An 18,743-nucleotide genomic window follows, 5' to 3' on the forward strand; every position below is an offset into this window, starting at 1 on the left:
AAAATAATCTCATTAATGACCCACCCTCTTGTCGTTTCAAACTCGTAAGACCCTCCGTTTATCTTCAGAACACAGTTTAAGATGTTTTATATTTAGTCAGAGAGCTTTCTGACCCTTCATTGAAAATCTACGTATGGTATACTGTCCATGCCCAGAAAGGTAATAAAAACATCATCAAAGTAGTCCATGTGACATCAGTGGGTCAGTTAGAATGTGTTGAAGCATCGAAAAAACATTTTGGTCCAAAAATAACAAAAATTATGACTTTATTCAGCATTGTCTTCTCTTCCGCATCTGTTGTAAAGCGTATGCACGAGACTAAAGTCACGTGACTGCAGTGACGCAGATGAGGGTGAGTCCTTAATGACATTATTTTCATTTTTGGGTGAACTATCCCTTTAATTATCGATTGTCGATTAATAATGCCCATCTCTATTTGCAACCAAACAGTTTTGGGGCACCATTGACTTCCATTGTATTTTTTCCTACTAGAGAACTTAATGGTTCTCCTGCATCATGCTTGATTACAAATATATCCCTTTGTGTTCAGCAGAACAAAGAAATTTATACAGGTTTGATATCTATAATCAAGCATGATGCAGGAGAACCATTAAGGTCTATGTAGGAAAAAATACAATGGAAGTCAGTGGTGCCCCAAAACTGTTTGGTTGCAAACTTTGCTCAAAGTATCTTCCTTTGTGTTGCGTGAGACAAAGAAAAGTATATATGTTTGAAACAAATTGAGGATGAGTAAATCTTGACACAATTTCTATTTTTGGGTGAACTTTCCCTTTAACACAATATTAACTCAATTTAAATTGTCTGATTTATAATCCATTGACATAGCTGTTGTAAGATTTTAAATTTGTTAGAAGCAATTTACTTAATTGGCTAATAATCAGAAAAACAGCTGAAAATTGCTTGTAAAGTATTTACATCTTGGCAGACGCTTCTATCCAAGTGACTTACAATGCATCTAAAGTTAGCTTTTATAATCATTATATGTCTTTTCTCATAATCTAACCTGTGACCTTTGCTCAGCGAATGCAATGCACTACCAATTGAGCTACACTTATATATCAGTTTATTACTATGAGTCAATTACAAACCCTCTTTTTGCCCCATCTGAGTACTTTACATTGCCCTGCGAGCCCCACGCGTTTGCAATTACAACTCATGCCAACCCAAAAGCGAAGGTCTCGCGAGGAAAGTGCATTAGAAACCACTCACTTGACATCTCTGCATCTCTTTACTCCTATACAGTCGAAATACCTTGCTTTAGCTGGATTTCCCTGTGGTAAATGCAGAGCATAGCTGAAATGCCTGCGTCTCTCCCACGCACGCGGCGCTAATCAGTACCACATCTACAGACGCTTCCAGTTTTCCAGCGGATCACTCTCTGATCCTCCATCCGTAGGGTCCTGACACGTTCTCACACCAACCTCAACCCTTGGCTGGGATGAGCGGGCTCCCCGTCTGCCGCCAAGCCATCGGTCACTGTCATGGCAACGCATTCCTGAATTGAAAGAGCTTGAAAGCGGTGAGCGAAGGCTCTGGTGGCTTCTTGCTGCAGTGGAGAGTGAGTAAAATTAATGGCTAAAGGATCAGACAGACAGCTGGCTTTCTGAGGCTATCCATCATAATAGTCAACCTCTGATCAACTTCTTTGTATGGATTCGGACACATTGGGGACAAGGTGGCCTAATTGCTGACTTGGGATCAGGTTTCTCATTCCTGAGGCACGATGTTTAAGCATTATAGACCGCAGACTACCTTAAGTGGAAGGTCAAAAAAGGCTTTTTGGGGGTGTTTGACCTAGTTTGGTGTGCTTGTGTTCATATGACATGTTAGCTTTGCCTTAAAGGAATAGTCTACTCATTTTCAATATTAAACTATGTTATTACCTTAACTAAGAATTGTTGATACATCCCTCTATCATCTGTGTGCGTGCACGTAAGCGCTGGAGCGCGCTGCGACGCTTCGATAGCATTTAGCTTAGCCCCATTCATTCAATGGTACCAATCAGAGATAAAGTTAGAAGTGACCAAACACATCAACGTTTTTCCTATTTAAGACGAGTAGTTATACGAGCAAGTTTGGTGGTACAAAATTAAATGTAGCGCTTTTCTAAGCAGATTTAAAAGAGGAACTATATTTTATGGCGTAATAGCACTTTTGGGAGTACTTCGACTCAGCGTAGTAACACGCTCCCCTTCTCCCTTTCTTAATGGGAGAGGGAGGGTGTTACTGCGCCGAGTCGAAGTACTCCCAAAAGTGCTATTACGCCATAAAATATAGTTCCTCTTTTAAATCCGCTTAGAAAAGCGCTACGTTTAATTTTGTACCACCAAACTTGCTCGTATAACTACTCGTCTTAAATAGGAAAAACGTTGATGTGTTTGGTCACTTCTAACTTTATCTCTAAATGGTACCATTGAATGAATGGGGCTAAGCTAAATGCTATCGAAACGTCGCAGAACGCTCCAGCGCTTACGTGCACGCACACAGATGATAGAGGGATGTATCAACAATTCTTAGTTAAGGTAATAACATAGTTTATTATTGAAAATGAGTAGACTATTCCTTTAAGCGAGTAAACTCAAAATCCAACCACGCGCGAATAGCGCTTTTTGCCGCCTCTTCCGCATCTGGTGTGAACGCACAGTTACAGTTTCGAATTGAGTTAAAGGGATAGTTCACCCCAAATTTTTTTTGTTTATTTTTAACCCAAAAAGTTACAGATTGCTTCAATATAGTTTTTCTTTTGTATATAGTTGGTAAAATAGTACTGTTTCTGTTTATTATATAGCCTATTTAATATTTGGTGTAACATTATCAAAAGATTATTTAGTATCACTGTAATAACTATTAAGCAAATAAGATTCAGACTTATTAAATGTCTCTTATTGGTTATCTTCAAAACTGCTCCTGAAGACTATGGGTGATTGGGGGTAAATAGTGTTGATTTAAATCCGTTCTTTGCTCTTTTCATCTCTTTCTCTCTCTCTCTCTCTTCATCTGTGAGCATATTTCATCAGCAGCTTGCAGATTTAATGAGGAATTTCATTTCTATTAAAGATGCAAATGTAGCCTTTAAAGGAGATTGAGATGCAGGGCCGAAGCTGGCGTTCAGACGGCTTTATCTCGCTGCACTGTTCATTAGCCCGGTGTAATTGTGTTAGCACAAACGCGTTCCTCAGGAACACACATATCTGACTAGAAAGGTCACGCAGATGACACGGTGGAAACGCAGTCTTGCACACACTTGGATTTCTCTCATGGATGACTTCATCACTTCATCGCTTGATAAGTCGTTTAAAATGAAAGCGCTGGAAAGGTGTTTGTTTGTGTGCCCGCGTGGGTGGAAAGTAATGAGTGAACTTAGAGAAAGTGTAAAGCTCAGCACATAAACCCATGTAGCCGTACGCGCGTTTGCAGTGTGCACGGGGAATCGGGCCAGAGAATGGCCGTTGCCCAATGATGCGATCCTGATGGAATGTGAGCTCGGCGAGGCCTGCCGAACATGAAGCGCCATCAGCTTCGAAGCCACTGTTATGGGATTTGAAGTCTTTATTTCCTTTTTTCCTGTCATCCACCGAGCATTTTACCGTCTCATCCTGGCGCTCACGAGTATTACCTTGCTGTTTGCTGCGGATAATGACAGCTAGCTTGGAAAGATGTCGTAATTGTGGAATTTAGGATAAATACTTTGATTTGCATGCATGTTTATCATCATAAAGCCTATTGCGCAACAAAACAGGGTGATGTACATCTCCAAAGTGTAGAAAGAAATAACCGAACGCTTCCCAGGAGAGAGCGCAAGCTTTTTATTGATGGCTGAACTTTGAGTCAGCACTGTTTGTGGGCTTTTATTGGCTCCGTGGGAGCTGTAGCCCAGACACTAAGGTGTGTGGTAATGGACGTGGATCTATTAACACAAGCATAGATGGAACGGGATGTGTCCGTTTCGTCTGCGTTTGTTGTTTTTGGTGTCGATGCTGGAAACTCATTGTGTATTCCGTTTAGTTCTTGCAGCAATTATTTTGACTTTTAATGTGTAGCATATTTGTGTATGGTTCGGTTTGGATGACTCCACCGCAGTCATGCTGACCATATGGTTTCTCACATTAATATTAGCATCATTGCAGTATGCGTTTATCTGCCGTGACTAACTGCTCTTTAGTGAAAGTTTGCATAAGATTGGTCATGGTACGGAGTGAACACGTCTGGTTTTATCCGGTCAAATCGCCACAAGATAAAAGCCGAGGATTACTCTGGATAGGTTTTCTCGTATCATCTCGTGTGTTCTCACAATTTATGGCCACTGTGACCTTATATGCCTAGATTCTTGATTTAAGATTTGTCTGCATTGCAGCAGCTGTAAAACATACAACAATACAACAGTTTCTGGAACAGATCTAAGGGATATGAAAGACCAGCATCTTCATTACTTAAAGATTACTCCATTTTTATAATAAAAATCTGATAATTTATTCACCCACCCCCATGTCATTCAAGATGTTTATGTCTTTCTTTGTTCGGTCAAGAAGAAATTAAGTTTTTTAAGGAAAACATTCCAGGATTTTTCTCCAGTGGACTTTAGTGAACCTTAATGGTTTACAGTTTCAATGCAGTTTAAAATTGCAGTTTCAATGCAGCTTTAAAGTGCTCTAAACAATATCAATTGAGGCATAAGGGTTGTCATTTTTGCTAAAAATTAAAAATATGTACTTTTAAACCACATCTTTTCGTCTTCCACTAGTCGTGTGATGCGCCAGTTGCGTAATCACTTGGAAAGGTCACGCATGTCAGTGACAAAAATGGTTTGGCATCAAAAAACTTTTCAAAAACCTTTAAAAAAAACATACATCAGGTTTATTTCAATGCACATAGTGTATTTATGTTGATTTTATGCAATAAAAAAATTACATTTGCACCATTTTTATAAAAGTTAAGACTGAATGGACCTGAAAATGTTCAATGGTGTAACCGCCAATTGCGCCAAAGAATGAGAAATATTAAATGTTTTATCCACCTTGATGGCATGTAAGCGTAATCATTAAAAAAGATAAAATATAATTTCATTAGTTATTTCTAAATGTAAATTTGAATGCATTTTTGTAATATTTGTCCTGACATATGCTGAAAACAGCTTTGTTTTTTAAATAATCTTTGACAAATTATGCAAAAATGTATGACACGAAACTAGATGATTATATTTTATTCCACATTTTTTAATGAATACATTTATATTTTCATTAAAAAAGATACTAGTTACACCAATTGACACAGACCGGTTACACCACATTGACATTTTTTGCAATTATCCCCCAAATATTCTTTCAAAATCAAATAAAACAAGAAAATTTAGATTAAATTTACATTTAATTGAACCAAACGGAAACACAAAATAATTAACGTCATGTCATTGAGTGTTTGCAAGTGTGGAGAAAGAGGGCCGCTCCATTTTTGGATGTGGAATGATATGCTCATTAATGTCTTTGTGTCAGTTTATTTTTTAAAATGGTTTGCAAATGTGTGTTTAACATATGTAACGCAAGCTTTTGACATGATTACGTAATACGTAAGGCTACACTTGCGCGTCACACCGCTAGTGCAAGACGAGAAGTTGTGGTTTAAACATTTTTTTTTTTTTTAGGAATTTAGGTCTATTATTGTTTTGAAGTATTAAACTTTTGCATGTAGGGTTTGTGCTAAAAACATGACTGATACTTTCCATCTACAGTTGTTAGTCTACAATATTATTAGTGGTGCTTGCTATAATAAGCATCAACATTATTTTTGGTAATTCCTAGGGTTGAGTTTTTCTTCAAACCACCAACAGGAAGTATGCCTATTTAACATTGGTATGTACCCCAAATTGTCAGTGGTTAATTTTTCCCCCAAAGAAAAATGTAGCAGCATAGTCAACATTTAAACAGGGATCTTTTAACTTTTGACTTTTTGGGTCAGTATGGCAAACATTCAAAACCCCTATTCCTACTTGTAAACATGGCTTCATAAACTGCACTTTATGTTAGCGTTCTGACAAAATATTAAATGCTTTCCCATTTGTAAGTCGCTTTGGATAAAAGCAATTGCTAAATAAATAAATATAAATGTAAAACACCCTAGCAATGCTGTAACGGCTACTATATTAGTATAGATAAACATTGCTGATGTTTTCTTCGTGAAATATCAATTTTCATTTTAGATTGACTTTGAAAATAAATCAGCTACAAATTTTATTTTTACAATTATTACGGCAAACAAATGAAGAGTTAATTTGCAAAAGCCCCTTAACACCACCTCTGTCAAAAATGAGATTGTAAAGGAATGCTCTCGACTAGGGATGCATAACGATTAATCACAATTAATCTATAGCAGAATAAAAGTTTTTGTATACATCATATATGTGTGAACTGTGTATGATAACTTTGTATAGATAAATGCGCACACATGCATGTATATATTTAAGAAATGTTTACATACATTTGTATATTTATGTATAATATAACGTCCATTAAATACTTAAATACGCACTTAGGGGGCGTGTAAACCAAGGCGTTTACCCTTACATCCGACATGCATGTGTTTCCACTGGAAGTGCCGTGCTTTTCAAAAACGCCAGCAGTTGGCGGGTTTTGTCGGCTTTTCCATGCTGACCACTGAACCTCCCAGAGTTGAAAAATGTTCAGCTCGTCAATGTCAGTTTTCACTCGGCTGTCCACTCACAGTGCAGGAGGGGCGGGACAAATATCACAACAAACAACCGGCGCATCGTTCTACGACTGATCTACAAAACAGAAGTATCGTAGCAATCAAAGCACTTAGCTGAAAAAACGCTGGAAAGCGCCCACGGTTGGTGTACACGCCCCCTTAGCGGGTTTCGCATTTTAACACCTCAAATAATATGCCAAGAAAGCCCTGCTTCGTACCAGGACCTTATTTGCGAATGTAATATAGCCAGGCTAATCCTGCCCTGTTTAACGGACCACACAAACCTGCACTCCACCTCCATTCATAGCTTTAACTCCACAGCACACTTTCTCGGGCTGAGGGTGGGTATTGTTTGGGTTTGACTAATGGCCGTGAAGCGGGGAGGGCCCGGTGTCTGCAGAAGTGTTGGACACTGAGGATGTGATTGTGCGACGGGCCTGTTGCACTGTGCATGTGCCAAAACCCGAGAACACTGTCCTCCATTTATAGCGTCAATCTTTAGCATGTGACCAGACCGTGACAGCAGCCCCTCCCCTTCAAAACCACAAACAACTTCACCCGGCACCCCAATGAAAACAGGTGCATTGTGGGAAAACCATTATAGATTTCATATGCAGTTGTTTTCTTTCCCACAAGTATTTTTAAGCTGTAAAGACTCATCACCGATTAACCTGTCAGAGCCTTTTGTGTTATTTCCTATTGCAGTTATTGCAGCTTTGAGTATTGTGTTGGCAACACAAAGGTCATGGGTTCGACCCCAAGGAACATACATATACTGATAAAATGTATAATTTAAATGTGTTCTGTCATTGTACATCCAAGGGATGTTTCACCCTCTTGGCATGAAGTTATTTTCATGGCGCTTGCGGCCCGCTGTGTCCCTTTAAATCGCCGTGATGATCATAACACTCAAGGCTTCATCTCTGCACCATTCGCACTGAGCATTGGCAACAATGAGAGAAGCAAACTTGCGCTGTTATTTCATCTTTTCAACTGAATGAGATGTCATTCGGAGACTCTTGTTTTGCAAATCATTTCCCACCATCAACAAGTCATTGTTTCCTCTATTATCCCCCCGCGTTCCCAGTCACAGCTTGGTTCTTTTAAAATATAGCTTTCACGGGAGGTCTTGCCGGATTGAGGCTATTATTGCTTTTTAAAATTGGAGGGTAAATCGAGGCTGTCTTTTTTAATATCTCGGCCTAAATCAAAACATACCAGCTGTGTTATTCTACAGTTTGTCCAACAACTTTGCAAATATGTAGAAACGCGTGGACTCGTAAAAAGGAAACGCAAGTCACCCATGTAAATATGGTTTTATTGTTCATCAGTAAATAACTTCAAGTGGTTTATCTTCAACCTATGTGCCCGCCCCGGCAGTAATAATGTTCAAATATTGGTCCTGTACACAATTCATTACGCTAATCTGACATCTTTATTTTATGACATAAATTGGATTTAGTACAGATTTGCATTTATTATGCAGACTTATTGTTGAGATGCCTGATAATAGTTGATGTTATAGTAGACAAACAAAAAGACATGCATGAAATACAGTGATTCTCATGAAATCCAGATTTAGAAAGTGTCCAGCATTAGAATTTTTAAAAAGCCCTTGAAGCCAATTTTTTTTTGCACATATAAGATTAAGGTCTGAACTTACTATAACAATTATTTTTAGAGGATTTAAAAAATATTTCCTATAGAATTATTCACATTTTTTAGATATCATTATCAAAAATTATCATTACCGCAACATGATATAACATTAAATATATGCATTTACAAGCTCATGTTTCGGTAATGAGAACTAAAAAGTTGTCTAGGTACTATGACAAACAAAATTTTAACAATAAGAACTGCTTACCTGGTAGCCATATTGAGTGTCACAGTCAATTATGTCCCTTACAACAAATTTATTTTGAAAATGTTAGTTCCTTGAGGGCTTAAACAATGATTGAAAATTGTTGCGGAGGATGAGAAAATTGGTCTTGGACACATTTATATTCCTTATTATTGTTTCTTCATTTACCAATGATCACCAAACACCACATGTTTCTTTACTGTAAATGTTTATAGTATAACATGCATTGAAGGTCATGTCAAATATTGAAATCAACATGAAATCAATGATTGAAATACAACTTTGATGCTATTAATCTTAAAATTAGACTTTTGTCTGGATTTCACAGACAGGGTCACATATACAGTAATGCATCATGTACTGGTCAGCTGTATTCAGGCCAACAGTATGCAATATGTTTTGAACATTTGTTGGACATGTGTTGGACATTCCCGGTATATATTTGTGCAGTGCATGTATTTTGTAATTTGTACTGTGTGTGTACTTTTGAGTGATTCTAACGAAATCCAGATTTAGGTGTCCAGCATCAGAATTTTTAAAAAGCCCTTGAAGCCAATTTTTTTGCACATATAAGATTAAGATCTGAACTTACTATAACCATTTTTTAGAGGATTTAAAAAACATTTCCTATAGAATTATTAACATTTTTTAGATTAAAAACTATCATTACCGCAACATGCTATTACATTAAATAAATGCATTTACAAACTTATGTTTCGGTAATGAGAACTAAAAAGTTGTCTACTATGACAGTGGTCTTCAAACTGGGGGCCGCGAGATGGTGCCAGGGGGGCCCCAGTTTTATGACATTTTATGAAATACAGTAATTTATCATGAATTCTGTGTAATTAAACCTAAAAAAATAAGGCTACTAACCAAAAGCACTACTTTTTTGTATAATTTAATTTTTTTTAATTAAAATGTTGAGTTTTATAACAGTTATTTGTCACAAATTTTTTTTTTTGGGGGGGGCGCAAAGGAATGCACCGTACACAAGGGGAGCCAGACGCTGAAAAAGTTTGGGAACCACTGTACTATGACAAACAAAATGTCAAAATGTTTATAGTATAACATGCACTGAACCTTTTTTATTTTTTAGATTTTTTAATTATAAATATTTCCATGTCAAAGAACCCAAATCCAGTCATGGACACGTTGCAGTAATGAAAAATTTCCCCTTAAATGTGTAAAAAACAACAAAATTGGTTTGTATGATGACATTTGAAATCATGCGCAAAATAGTAAATGAAGAGATGTTTGTAACTGTATGCTTCTTATTTTGATAGCATTTACTTTTTTTTATCAAAATGTTTCATGACACCCCATAAGTCTAATTTCGCGAGAATCACCCTCCAGACAAAAATGCAAGAAAAAATAAATACACAGCCCATATGGGGGTCTTCGTGTGTGTAAGGATTAAGGCCACTATGTATTGATGCATGCGAGTCTGCCTGCGTGCCTGCAATAAAAAGCAGATCCTGCTATGCCAAGCCTCGCTGGGTGGTTTAGTTGTGGCCATCTCTGAGCCCTGCCTTCCTTCTACCCCACAATGCTCAGAGATGTGACCTCCATGTTAAAGAGTAGCTGCGTATAAATTTGCTTAAGTATGAGGTGCCGTTTTCATTGGCCGTGCGGTAATTTATGTGCCACAAGCAATAAATCATCTCGGATGCTTTGGTCCCGCCAGCCATTTTCCAAGCAGGGCAGGTTTGGCTGTCCTGAAGGTGCCATGCAACTCCCATGCCTACTTTAATTGATTCATTCAATTTCACCTTTGTCCTTGTATGGGTCTCTGCTTTCAAATGTTTATAGCAAGTGGGTGGGAGCTCCTAATTGCCGCATCCCACGAAAATAGCATTGCTGTGGAGTAATGTATTGTAAGTTGCATGCATATTTTGCAAATAATTTCTTGTTCAGTCTGGACTCTGGATATGTAACGTTATTAGCATATCGTCATCCCAGATAAGTCAAGACCTGACAGATTTGTTTTCGTAGTACTTTTATAGGTCAGGTGGAGCACTGTTTAATGCAATTTTAAGTATGTTGTAGAGTTGTTTAGTTACTTGCTTGATCATTTATAGAGATTTATTCAATGTTTTACGGTAGGGAATTGCTTTGACAGTGTCCCTTCATCACAGAACCAAAAAGCATCTCGGACTGCCGAGTCAAAATCAGTTTAGCCGAGAAGAGCTCAGCTGTGATCATCAATATAAATGAAGGAAATCTGGGCCCTAATCGACATTACATAGCGGAGGAAATATGCTGATAGATACAGTATGAACTCAAAATAACTTAAAGAATGACTTTAAATTGTGTTTGTATATTAGACCTATTTTTCAGGCTGACACAATCGTATAAAGTTGCAGTATGTTGTAATGATTTTCTTTTAATCTTAGGATATTGCATCAATACTTTAGTGGCTCTGTGGCCACATACATGCATTGGATAAAACATAAATCGTTACTTATGAGATTATTTGAATCATAAGTTAATCTCAAAATAATCATACATTTCCCTTGCCTTTCTGTTTCTCATTAAGGGAATCTGGTAAAACATCATTTTAAAGAGGAACATTTTGGGTTTGCCGTCAGTGACGGTTTCACCTTGTTTGTAAAACACTTCATTAAATCAAATTTATTTCTGAAAAACTTTTTACAAGTTGGCATTGTAGCAAAGCAGCTTTCCAGTGAAAACAAAGTAGTACAGGCAGGGATAATGTATAAGCGACAGGTTGTTATTGCAGAAATAAGCCCCGACAGTGTGATCAGGATCTTATAAGGGGCTTATTTCGCAATAACAACCTGCTGCGCTGCTTGTACATTATCCCGCTTATTACACGGCTATTTACCTCTTTCAAGTAAAGTAAGGAGCATTAGATATTGATTGGTCTTGTCAAAGATTGAAATCAACGTGAAATCAATGATTGAAATCAAACTTTGATGCTACCAATCTTAAAATTAGACTTTTGTCTGGATTTCACAGACAGGGTCACATATACAGTAATGCATCATGTACTGGTCAGTTGTATTCAGGCCAACAGTATGCAATATGTTTTGGACATGTGTTGGACATTCCCGGTATATATTTGTGCAGTGCATGCATGTACTATAATTTGTACTATGTGTCTACTTTTGAGTGATTCTCATGAAATCCAGATTTAGAAGGTGTCCAGCATCAGAATTTTAAAAAAGCACTTCAAGTCATTTTTTTGCACATATAAGATTAAGGTCTGAACTTACTATAACCATTATTTTTAGAGAATTTAAAAAAATATTTCCTATAGAATTATTTAATTTTTTTACATTATCATTATCAAAAATGATCATTACCGCAACATGATATTACATTAAATATATGCATTTACAAACTCATGTTTCGGTAATGAGAACTAAAAAGTTGTCTAGGTACTATGACAAACTAAATTTCAACTTTTATCTGGAGAGAAAAAATAAAAACTGCTTACCTGGTAGCCATCTTGAGTGTCACAGTCAATTATGTCCCTTTCAACTAATTATTTTTGAAAAAGTTAGTTCCTTGAGGGCTTAAACAATGATTTAGAATTGTTGCGGAGGATGAGAAAATTGGTCTTGGACACATTTATATTCCTTATTTTTGTCTCTACATTTCATATATTTTTTAATTATAAATATTTCCACGTCAAAGAACCCAAATCCAGTCATGGACACGTTGCAGTAATGAAAATTTCCCCCCCAAAAAACAAAATTGGTTTGTATGATGTCATCTGAAATCATATGCCAAATAGAACATGAAGAGATGTTTGTAACTGTATGCTTCTTATTTTGACAGCATTTACTTTTTTTATCAAAATGTTTCATGACACCTCATAAGTCTATTTTTTGCGAGAATCACCCTTTTGCGATTTGTAGCCTTATGTATGACAGTCAGCCCATAGTGAAGCTCACAGCACTGAGCAGTGAACAAGACCCAGAGACGTTTTCTTCGCTCGATAGTCTCGTGAAGAGAGATAAATGTCGTCTGAGAAACAATGACGCTTCTGTTTTGAACACTAGAGAAGGTCACATCAGCAGACAGTCTCTGCTGCTGGCTAGATGAGAGGCCTGAGATTGCCCTTGTTTAAGTGGCTTTGCACTCCGAAGATATCGCTGGACACCCAAGGGTCTTCTGCGTTGCCCATGATCACATGAATGTCATTAGACTTTCAATTAGAAAGGATTTGATGGATTGTCTCTTTTTCTGCAGACCAGTGGTAGAGACAAGAGGCCATGCTGTTGGTACTGTGGTATTTTAAAACCCGATCACTTTCTTTTGGTTCAAGGAAAGTGCTTTTGTTTTATGTGGGGGTCAACTTGAATGGCTTCACCGAGCAAGCTTGAGGAAATGAGAGCGTTTATTGCCGATGCTTCGCCGCTTATTGCATTCTTCAAGGTGAATTGCTAAACTAGTTTGTTTTTTGCATCACACACTCTCTTTCACCTCTCTTACCTCCTGTACCATCTCTCTCTGCCTTTTTCTTTTCATTTTTGTGCCAGCTAAGTTGGCACAGACCCTGTGAAATATTTAAGGGCACAGCAGGTCTATCAGACAAGTTCTCAGTGTGGAGTTTGTTGAGTGCACTGTTAGCTTGACACACTCATTAAATGTTGTATAGGATTTCACCCAAGGCCCCACTGTAAGATATTTATGTTTATGTATTATAACCTAAGTTTCCTTTGGCAGGAAAAACTTTTGAAACTAATTTGAATCAATAGCCAATGTTCTGTTCCTACATTCAATGATGTGCTTTTCTACTCTTGCAGGGTTAGCAGCCATGGCGCTGCGGATGATGGTGTAGACGACAGCGGCGTGCTGAGAGAGCAGAGAGGACACTGGGTCAATAACTTGCTCTCCTCACCATAGACTGACAGACGCTGTCCAGGGTTTTTCAGGTGCAGGATCAGAAAGGTGAAAACCACCTGGCCTAACACTTCCTTAGAAAGAAACTAAGCATGCTGCCGTACGGGAGGAAGCCCCTTCCCGCCTCTCTTAGCGAGGCCTTCCTTTTTCTCTTCTTCCTCTCTCTCCTCCCTCAACATGGGGGGCTTGAGGTCAACCTCTCTTCCTTCCGGACCTTCATCCCACCAGAGGGAGGGCTCACGCATTTGGTCGTCCATAACAAAACGGGTGAAGTCTACGCCGGTGCTGTCAATTGGATCTACAAGCTTTCCAGCAACCTGACCAAGCTACGAAGCCACGTTACAGGTCCTGTGGTAGATAACGAAAAATGTTACCCACCGCCTGGTGTCCAGTCTTGCCCCCACGAGCTATCACAGACTAGCAATGTCAACAAGTTGTTGCTGCTGGATTCAGGCCAGAACAGACTGATCGCATGTGGCAGCACTTCGCAAGGCATATGTCAATTCCTGCGACTGGATGACCTCTTCAAACTGGGTGAGCCGCATCACCGCAAAGAGCACTACCTTTCCAGCGTGTCGGAGGCAGGCACTATGTCAGGAGTGGTGATAAGTGGGAACCAAGGTGAAGACAGTGGTAAATTATTTGTAGGAACACCCATCGAAGGCAAATCAGAGTACTTCCCCACACTTTCCAGTCGAAAGCTGATGGCTAATGAGGAGAACGCAGATATGTTTAGCTTCGTCTACCAGGATGAGTTTGTCTCCTCGCAACTTAAGATTCCATCCGACACCCTTTCCAAGTTTCCCACTTTTGACATCTACTACGTTTACGGCTTTAGCAGTGAGCAGTTCATCTACTACCTAACCCTTCAACTGGACACCCAACTTACCTCACCGGATGCCAGCGGCGAACAGTTTTTCACCTCTAAGATTGTCCGCCTCTGCGTGGATGACCCCAAGTTCTACTCCTACGTTGAGTTTCCCATCGGTTGTACCAAGGATGGAGTGGAATACAGATTGGTCCAAGACGCCTACCTCAGTCGGCCAGGTGCCAAGCTGGCTCGATCCTTGGGCATCTCGGAACAAGAAGAGGTGCTGTTTACTGTTTTTGCTCAGGGCCAAAAAAACCGGGCCAAGCCGCCGAAAGAGTCCGCACTGTGCCTGTTCACACTGCGAAAAATCAAGGAAAAGATTAAGGAGAGAATTCAGTCTTGCTACCGCGGTGAGGGCAAGCTATCTCTGCCCTGGCTCCTCAACAAGGAACTGAATTGCATCAACTCGGTAAGTTAAACTTTTATATTTCTATAAATATATTGTTAGCTTATGAATGTAGAAAGATGGATGTAGATCTACTAACATCTTTCCACAGTAATAGATTGCAGCTTATTTCCAGATCATTGGTGTGTGGTGAAACTGGTGGGAATGTCATAGCTGTGTGCATGCTGGCTGCTATTTAACAAGCAAACCTCGGCTACCCAGTCTTTGGGATTAGCCCAATTATTGTCACTCTCAGTCCACATGCGTCCTTTTCTTCAACTGATAATTGATTTAAACTCTTAAACTTCTCTTTCTCCACCAAGTTCTCATGGGACCTTTTGTTTTGGTGTAAGAACATTGTGGACAGCCACAAAGAGGCTACAGCAGTCAATGCTTAGCATACTTCTCATAGGCTCTCATAGGAAATAGCCAAGCCTGCAGTTGTTCACAGAATACAATGCTGTAGTACAGAATGAGGGGATTATTCCCAGAGAACAGCCAAATCCTCCCGTCTATTATACGTGCAGTGTGTTCCTGGGTGATTCGACTGTATTCAGTCATACAGGAGGAAACGCATTTGGGCTGATGGAGCGAGTCAGACACTTGGGAGAGTAATAAAAGAATAGAAGGATGAAACTGGTGATTAAGGGAAAAAAAGATGGAGGCAGATAAAATCGAGGCAGCGTGCAGAAAGTGTGCCGACTTTTCCTCGCGTTGTATTATGATGTATTATGATACGGTCTCTGTGATGCAGTTATCGTTTCGCAATTCCCGTGCTATGACATCTCATTTAAAGTATTTTGTCATAACACTGGTGCGTTTGTGAATTATTGCGTTTCACCGCCAACCTTTATTAAATGCCCCAAATGAGAAAATGTAATTCGCTTCAGTTTATAAAAGCAATATCTGATCTGATCAAACATTCAGTGGCAAATGCATCAAAGCTCCAAAATTCAAACTAGACAGTAATTCATTTTTCCATTCATCATATGCCATATTGTAATAACTATCAGAACTTGTGTCACAGTTGGAGAGACCGGCTGATCTTTTTTTATTGATATTGAAGAATAGTACTTATATAGAGTTGGCGGGCAGCTGAAATGTTTAGACTTTTTTTATTGGTTGTTTGAGAAGACCAATAAGAGCCTCTGAAATGTTAATTTTTGTGCACTTTTATTGGTACAGTTCTGTTTAACGAAAAGATTTGAACATATATATATTTCTATACTCTCATGCCATCCTGGATGTATATGACTTGTTTACACTTAACCCCAAAAATGTTTTGGGTGTGTCCTTTAAAATGCAAATGAGCTGATCGCTGCACTAAATGGCAGTGCTGAGGTTGGATAGTGCAGATTGAAGGGCGGTATTATCCCATTCTGACATCACAAGGGGAGCCAAATTTCAATGGCCAAATTTTTCACATGCTTGCAGACAATGGTTTACCAAAACTAAGTTACTGGGTTGATCTGTTTCACATTTTTTAGGTTGATAGAAGCACTGGGGACCCAATTATAGCAGTTAAACATGGAAAGAGTCGTATTTTCATGATATGTCCCCTTTAAGTTTGAGTAAATAATGAAAGAATTTAAATTTTTGGGTAAACTCGCTTTAAGACAGATAAAAGCCCATGCAGCCATCAATGATAAAACATAAATGTAGGAAAACAATTCAACGATTGATAGACAAACTGTAATGTAAATATACAACTTACAATAAATACTATATTATGATACTAGTATTATATATAGTATAAAGTATTTTTTTAAAGGATATTTTCATTTGAACACAAGATTTGAGATATATATATATATATATATATATATATATATATATATATATATATATATATATATATATATATATATATAGATATATAGATAGATATATGTATATATATGTATATATATATATGTATATGTATATGTATATGTATATGTATATACAGTATATAGATATAGATACAGATATATATGATATATATGATATATTCTGTTAAAATGAAAATATCCTTTAAAAAATGTTGGGTTGTTTTAACTCAATGTTGGGTCAAATTACATTTGCCTGGTTAATTTAACCCAACGCCTGAGTTTCCCCCTTTTTGACCCAACAACCATCATTTTATAAAGTGTAAAGATTAATATTTAAAGAGTATTTTTAAAGTAAGCGTTATACATCTTGGATAGCATCTGGATACGTCAATGCTGAGATGTTTATTAGTGGGATGACTGATGTCTTAAGCCGCAAATATCTGGGCAACTATGCAAACGTGAATCCTTGGTGAACGTATTGCCAATACGTGCTGTTGCACATAACATGCCATCAAAACAAACAGGCATTTGCTCATACGTGCGTAGAAAATATTTCGGTTTATGCTTTGTCGTCATCAGTCTTCAGCATAATCCTAACTATAGCCTTTGCAGTGCTTTGTGGGTAATGCAAACCATATGCCCATGTGCTAGTGAGGAACTTGGAGCGGCCACAGCGGTAGACTACACCGACGAATAACTGACACTCGCATTAACGATAATAACCGCCGCCATTATAATAAGGGGCCTGGAGCAATCTGCCTTGGTAATGACGACGGCACGGCTGGCTGAATTGGATGAAAAGATAATGCTCCGAGGGTCCTCCACCAGCAAGTAGCTGGCAGCTTATGAATAATTCACCCTCACTCACCTTGTGTTATTCATTTATATCCCATCACAATCAGCGCATGATCAAAAATCCCTCTGCCGCCGCGCTGTGCTTACAAGCAATTAATGTTGTCATTTTCCAATCACAAAGCACACTTTCATATCCCGGAATGCTTTGGGGGGATACGCGTGCAAACACGGAAAGACTCAGAGAAATGTGAGCATTCGGACCGACAGGTTTTGTTTTAACAGACAGACACTAGAACTGTTTTTGATGTCTTTCTTCTTCCCACCTGTCTCATTGCTCATGGTAAAGCTATGCATGTATGTAAATGAGACACTGTACACGATGGTGCTTGATTACCATCTGTGACGGTGTGTTGCAGTCCATCAAGGACTTTTTCTATTGTAATACTTTTCACTGGCCTTAACAAACCAAATGTTTATAATAGACATTAAGGACCACACAGCTGGTAATCGTTGTATTACTGTAGTGTTTCTACCGGACCATATAGCAGCTTTTTTGCAGTAGCTATTTCAAAAGGTCTGTCATTTGTTTCCCATTTGCTATTATTTTGTGTATTTTCTACAATACTATGTGTTTGTGTGGTTTATGGTTCAAAAAACACATAATTTTCCACATTCCCTACATTTTTGTAGCTCCAGATTTCACTGTCTGAAATGCACAGATTTTGTACAAAACTCATCGTTTTGAAAAGTGCTGTGTCCCTGATTGACCAGCTAATCTGTACGTTGTGATTGGTCTGAATACCTCTGACGTCAGCTGGATATGTGACACTCCTTACCATGTTTGAAAGATTCGCTCACAATGCAGTGCTAACAGGAGTTAACTTATAGGCTGTAAGTTCAAGTGGGAGGAGTTATGATAATGTCGGTCTTGTCTACATCACCAATCCCAGGAAGTAAATTGTTGCCTACAATCCGTGTGTTTGATGTAGTCCAAGAAAAGAGGTTTAAGGTGAAGACTATAATTCGCAACATTGTTTATTTTGTATAGAACAGTTAGAAATGCTGATTAACTATATTGTTCATTGTTAGGTCATATTAGCTAATGCATTTACACATTTTAAAGAGCACCTACATTTTTAAATTTCCTTTGGTGTGTAAGTGTGTATTAGTACATGTTAACAGTATGCAAAAGGTACAAACCCCAAAGTAAACGATGATGCGAGTTATCGTTTACTTTGTAAATCTCTTTTCTTGGACTAGAGCAAACACACGTTTGTAAGCAACAGTTTACTTCCTAGGATTGGTGATGTATACAAGACCGACATTATCATAATTCCTCCCACTTCGGCCTTACAGCCTATAAGTTAACTCCTGTTAGCAACCGAATCTTTCAAACATGGTAAGGAGTGTCACATTTCCGGC

The 18,743-nt window shown here is 38.3% G+C and overlaps 1 protein-coding gene across 4 annotated transcripts in view; it reads left to right on the forward strand.

The window, feature by feature from the left end:
• The window catches only part of plxna1a (plexin A1a), a 274,556-nt gene that overhangs the window by 16,640 nt on the left and 239,173 nt on the right, over positions 1 to 18,743 (forward strand). For 3 of the 4 annotated variants that reach the window (XM_055187468.2, XM_055187471.2, XM_055187470.2), the window contains exon 2: positions 13,363 to 14,739. In XM_055187468.2, the coding sequence (XP_055043443.1) occupies positions 13,552 to 14,739 (1,188 nt within the window). In that variant the 5' untranslated portion in view covers positions 13,363 to 13,551. Of the gene's footprint in view, positions 1 to 12,863; positions 12,992 to 13,362; positions 14,740 to 18,743 lie in introns of those variants that run through there. The other variant, XM_055187469.2, reaches the window with a different exon arrangement.

The sequence above is a fragment of the Misgurnus anguillicaudatus genome, chromosome 13, assembly GCF_027580225.2.
Source record: "Misgurnus anguillicaudatus chromosome 13, ASM2758022v2, whole genome shotgun sequence".
In the NCBI taxonomy this organism is placed as follows: Eukaryota; Metazoa; Chordata; class Actinopteri; order Cypriniformes; family Cobitidae; genus Misgurnus; species Misgurnus anguillicaudatus.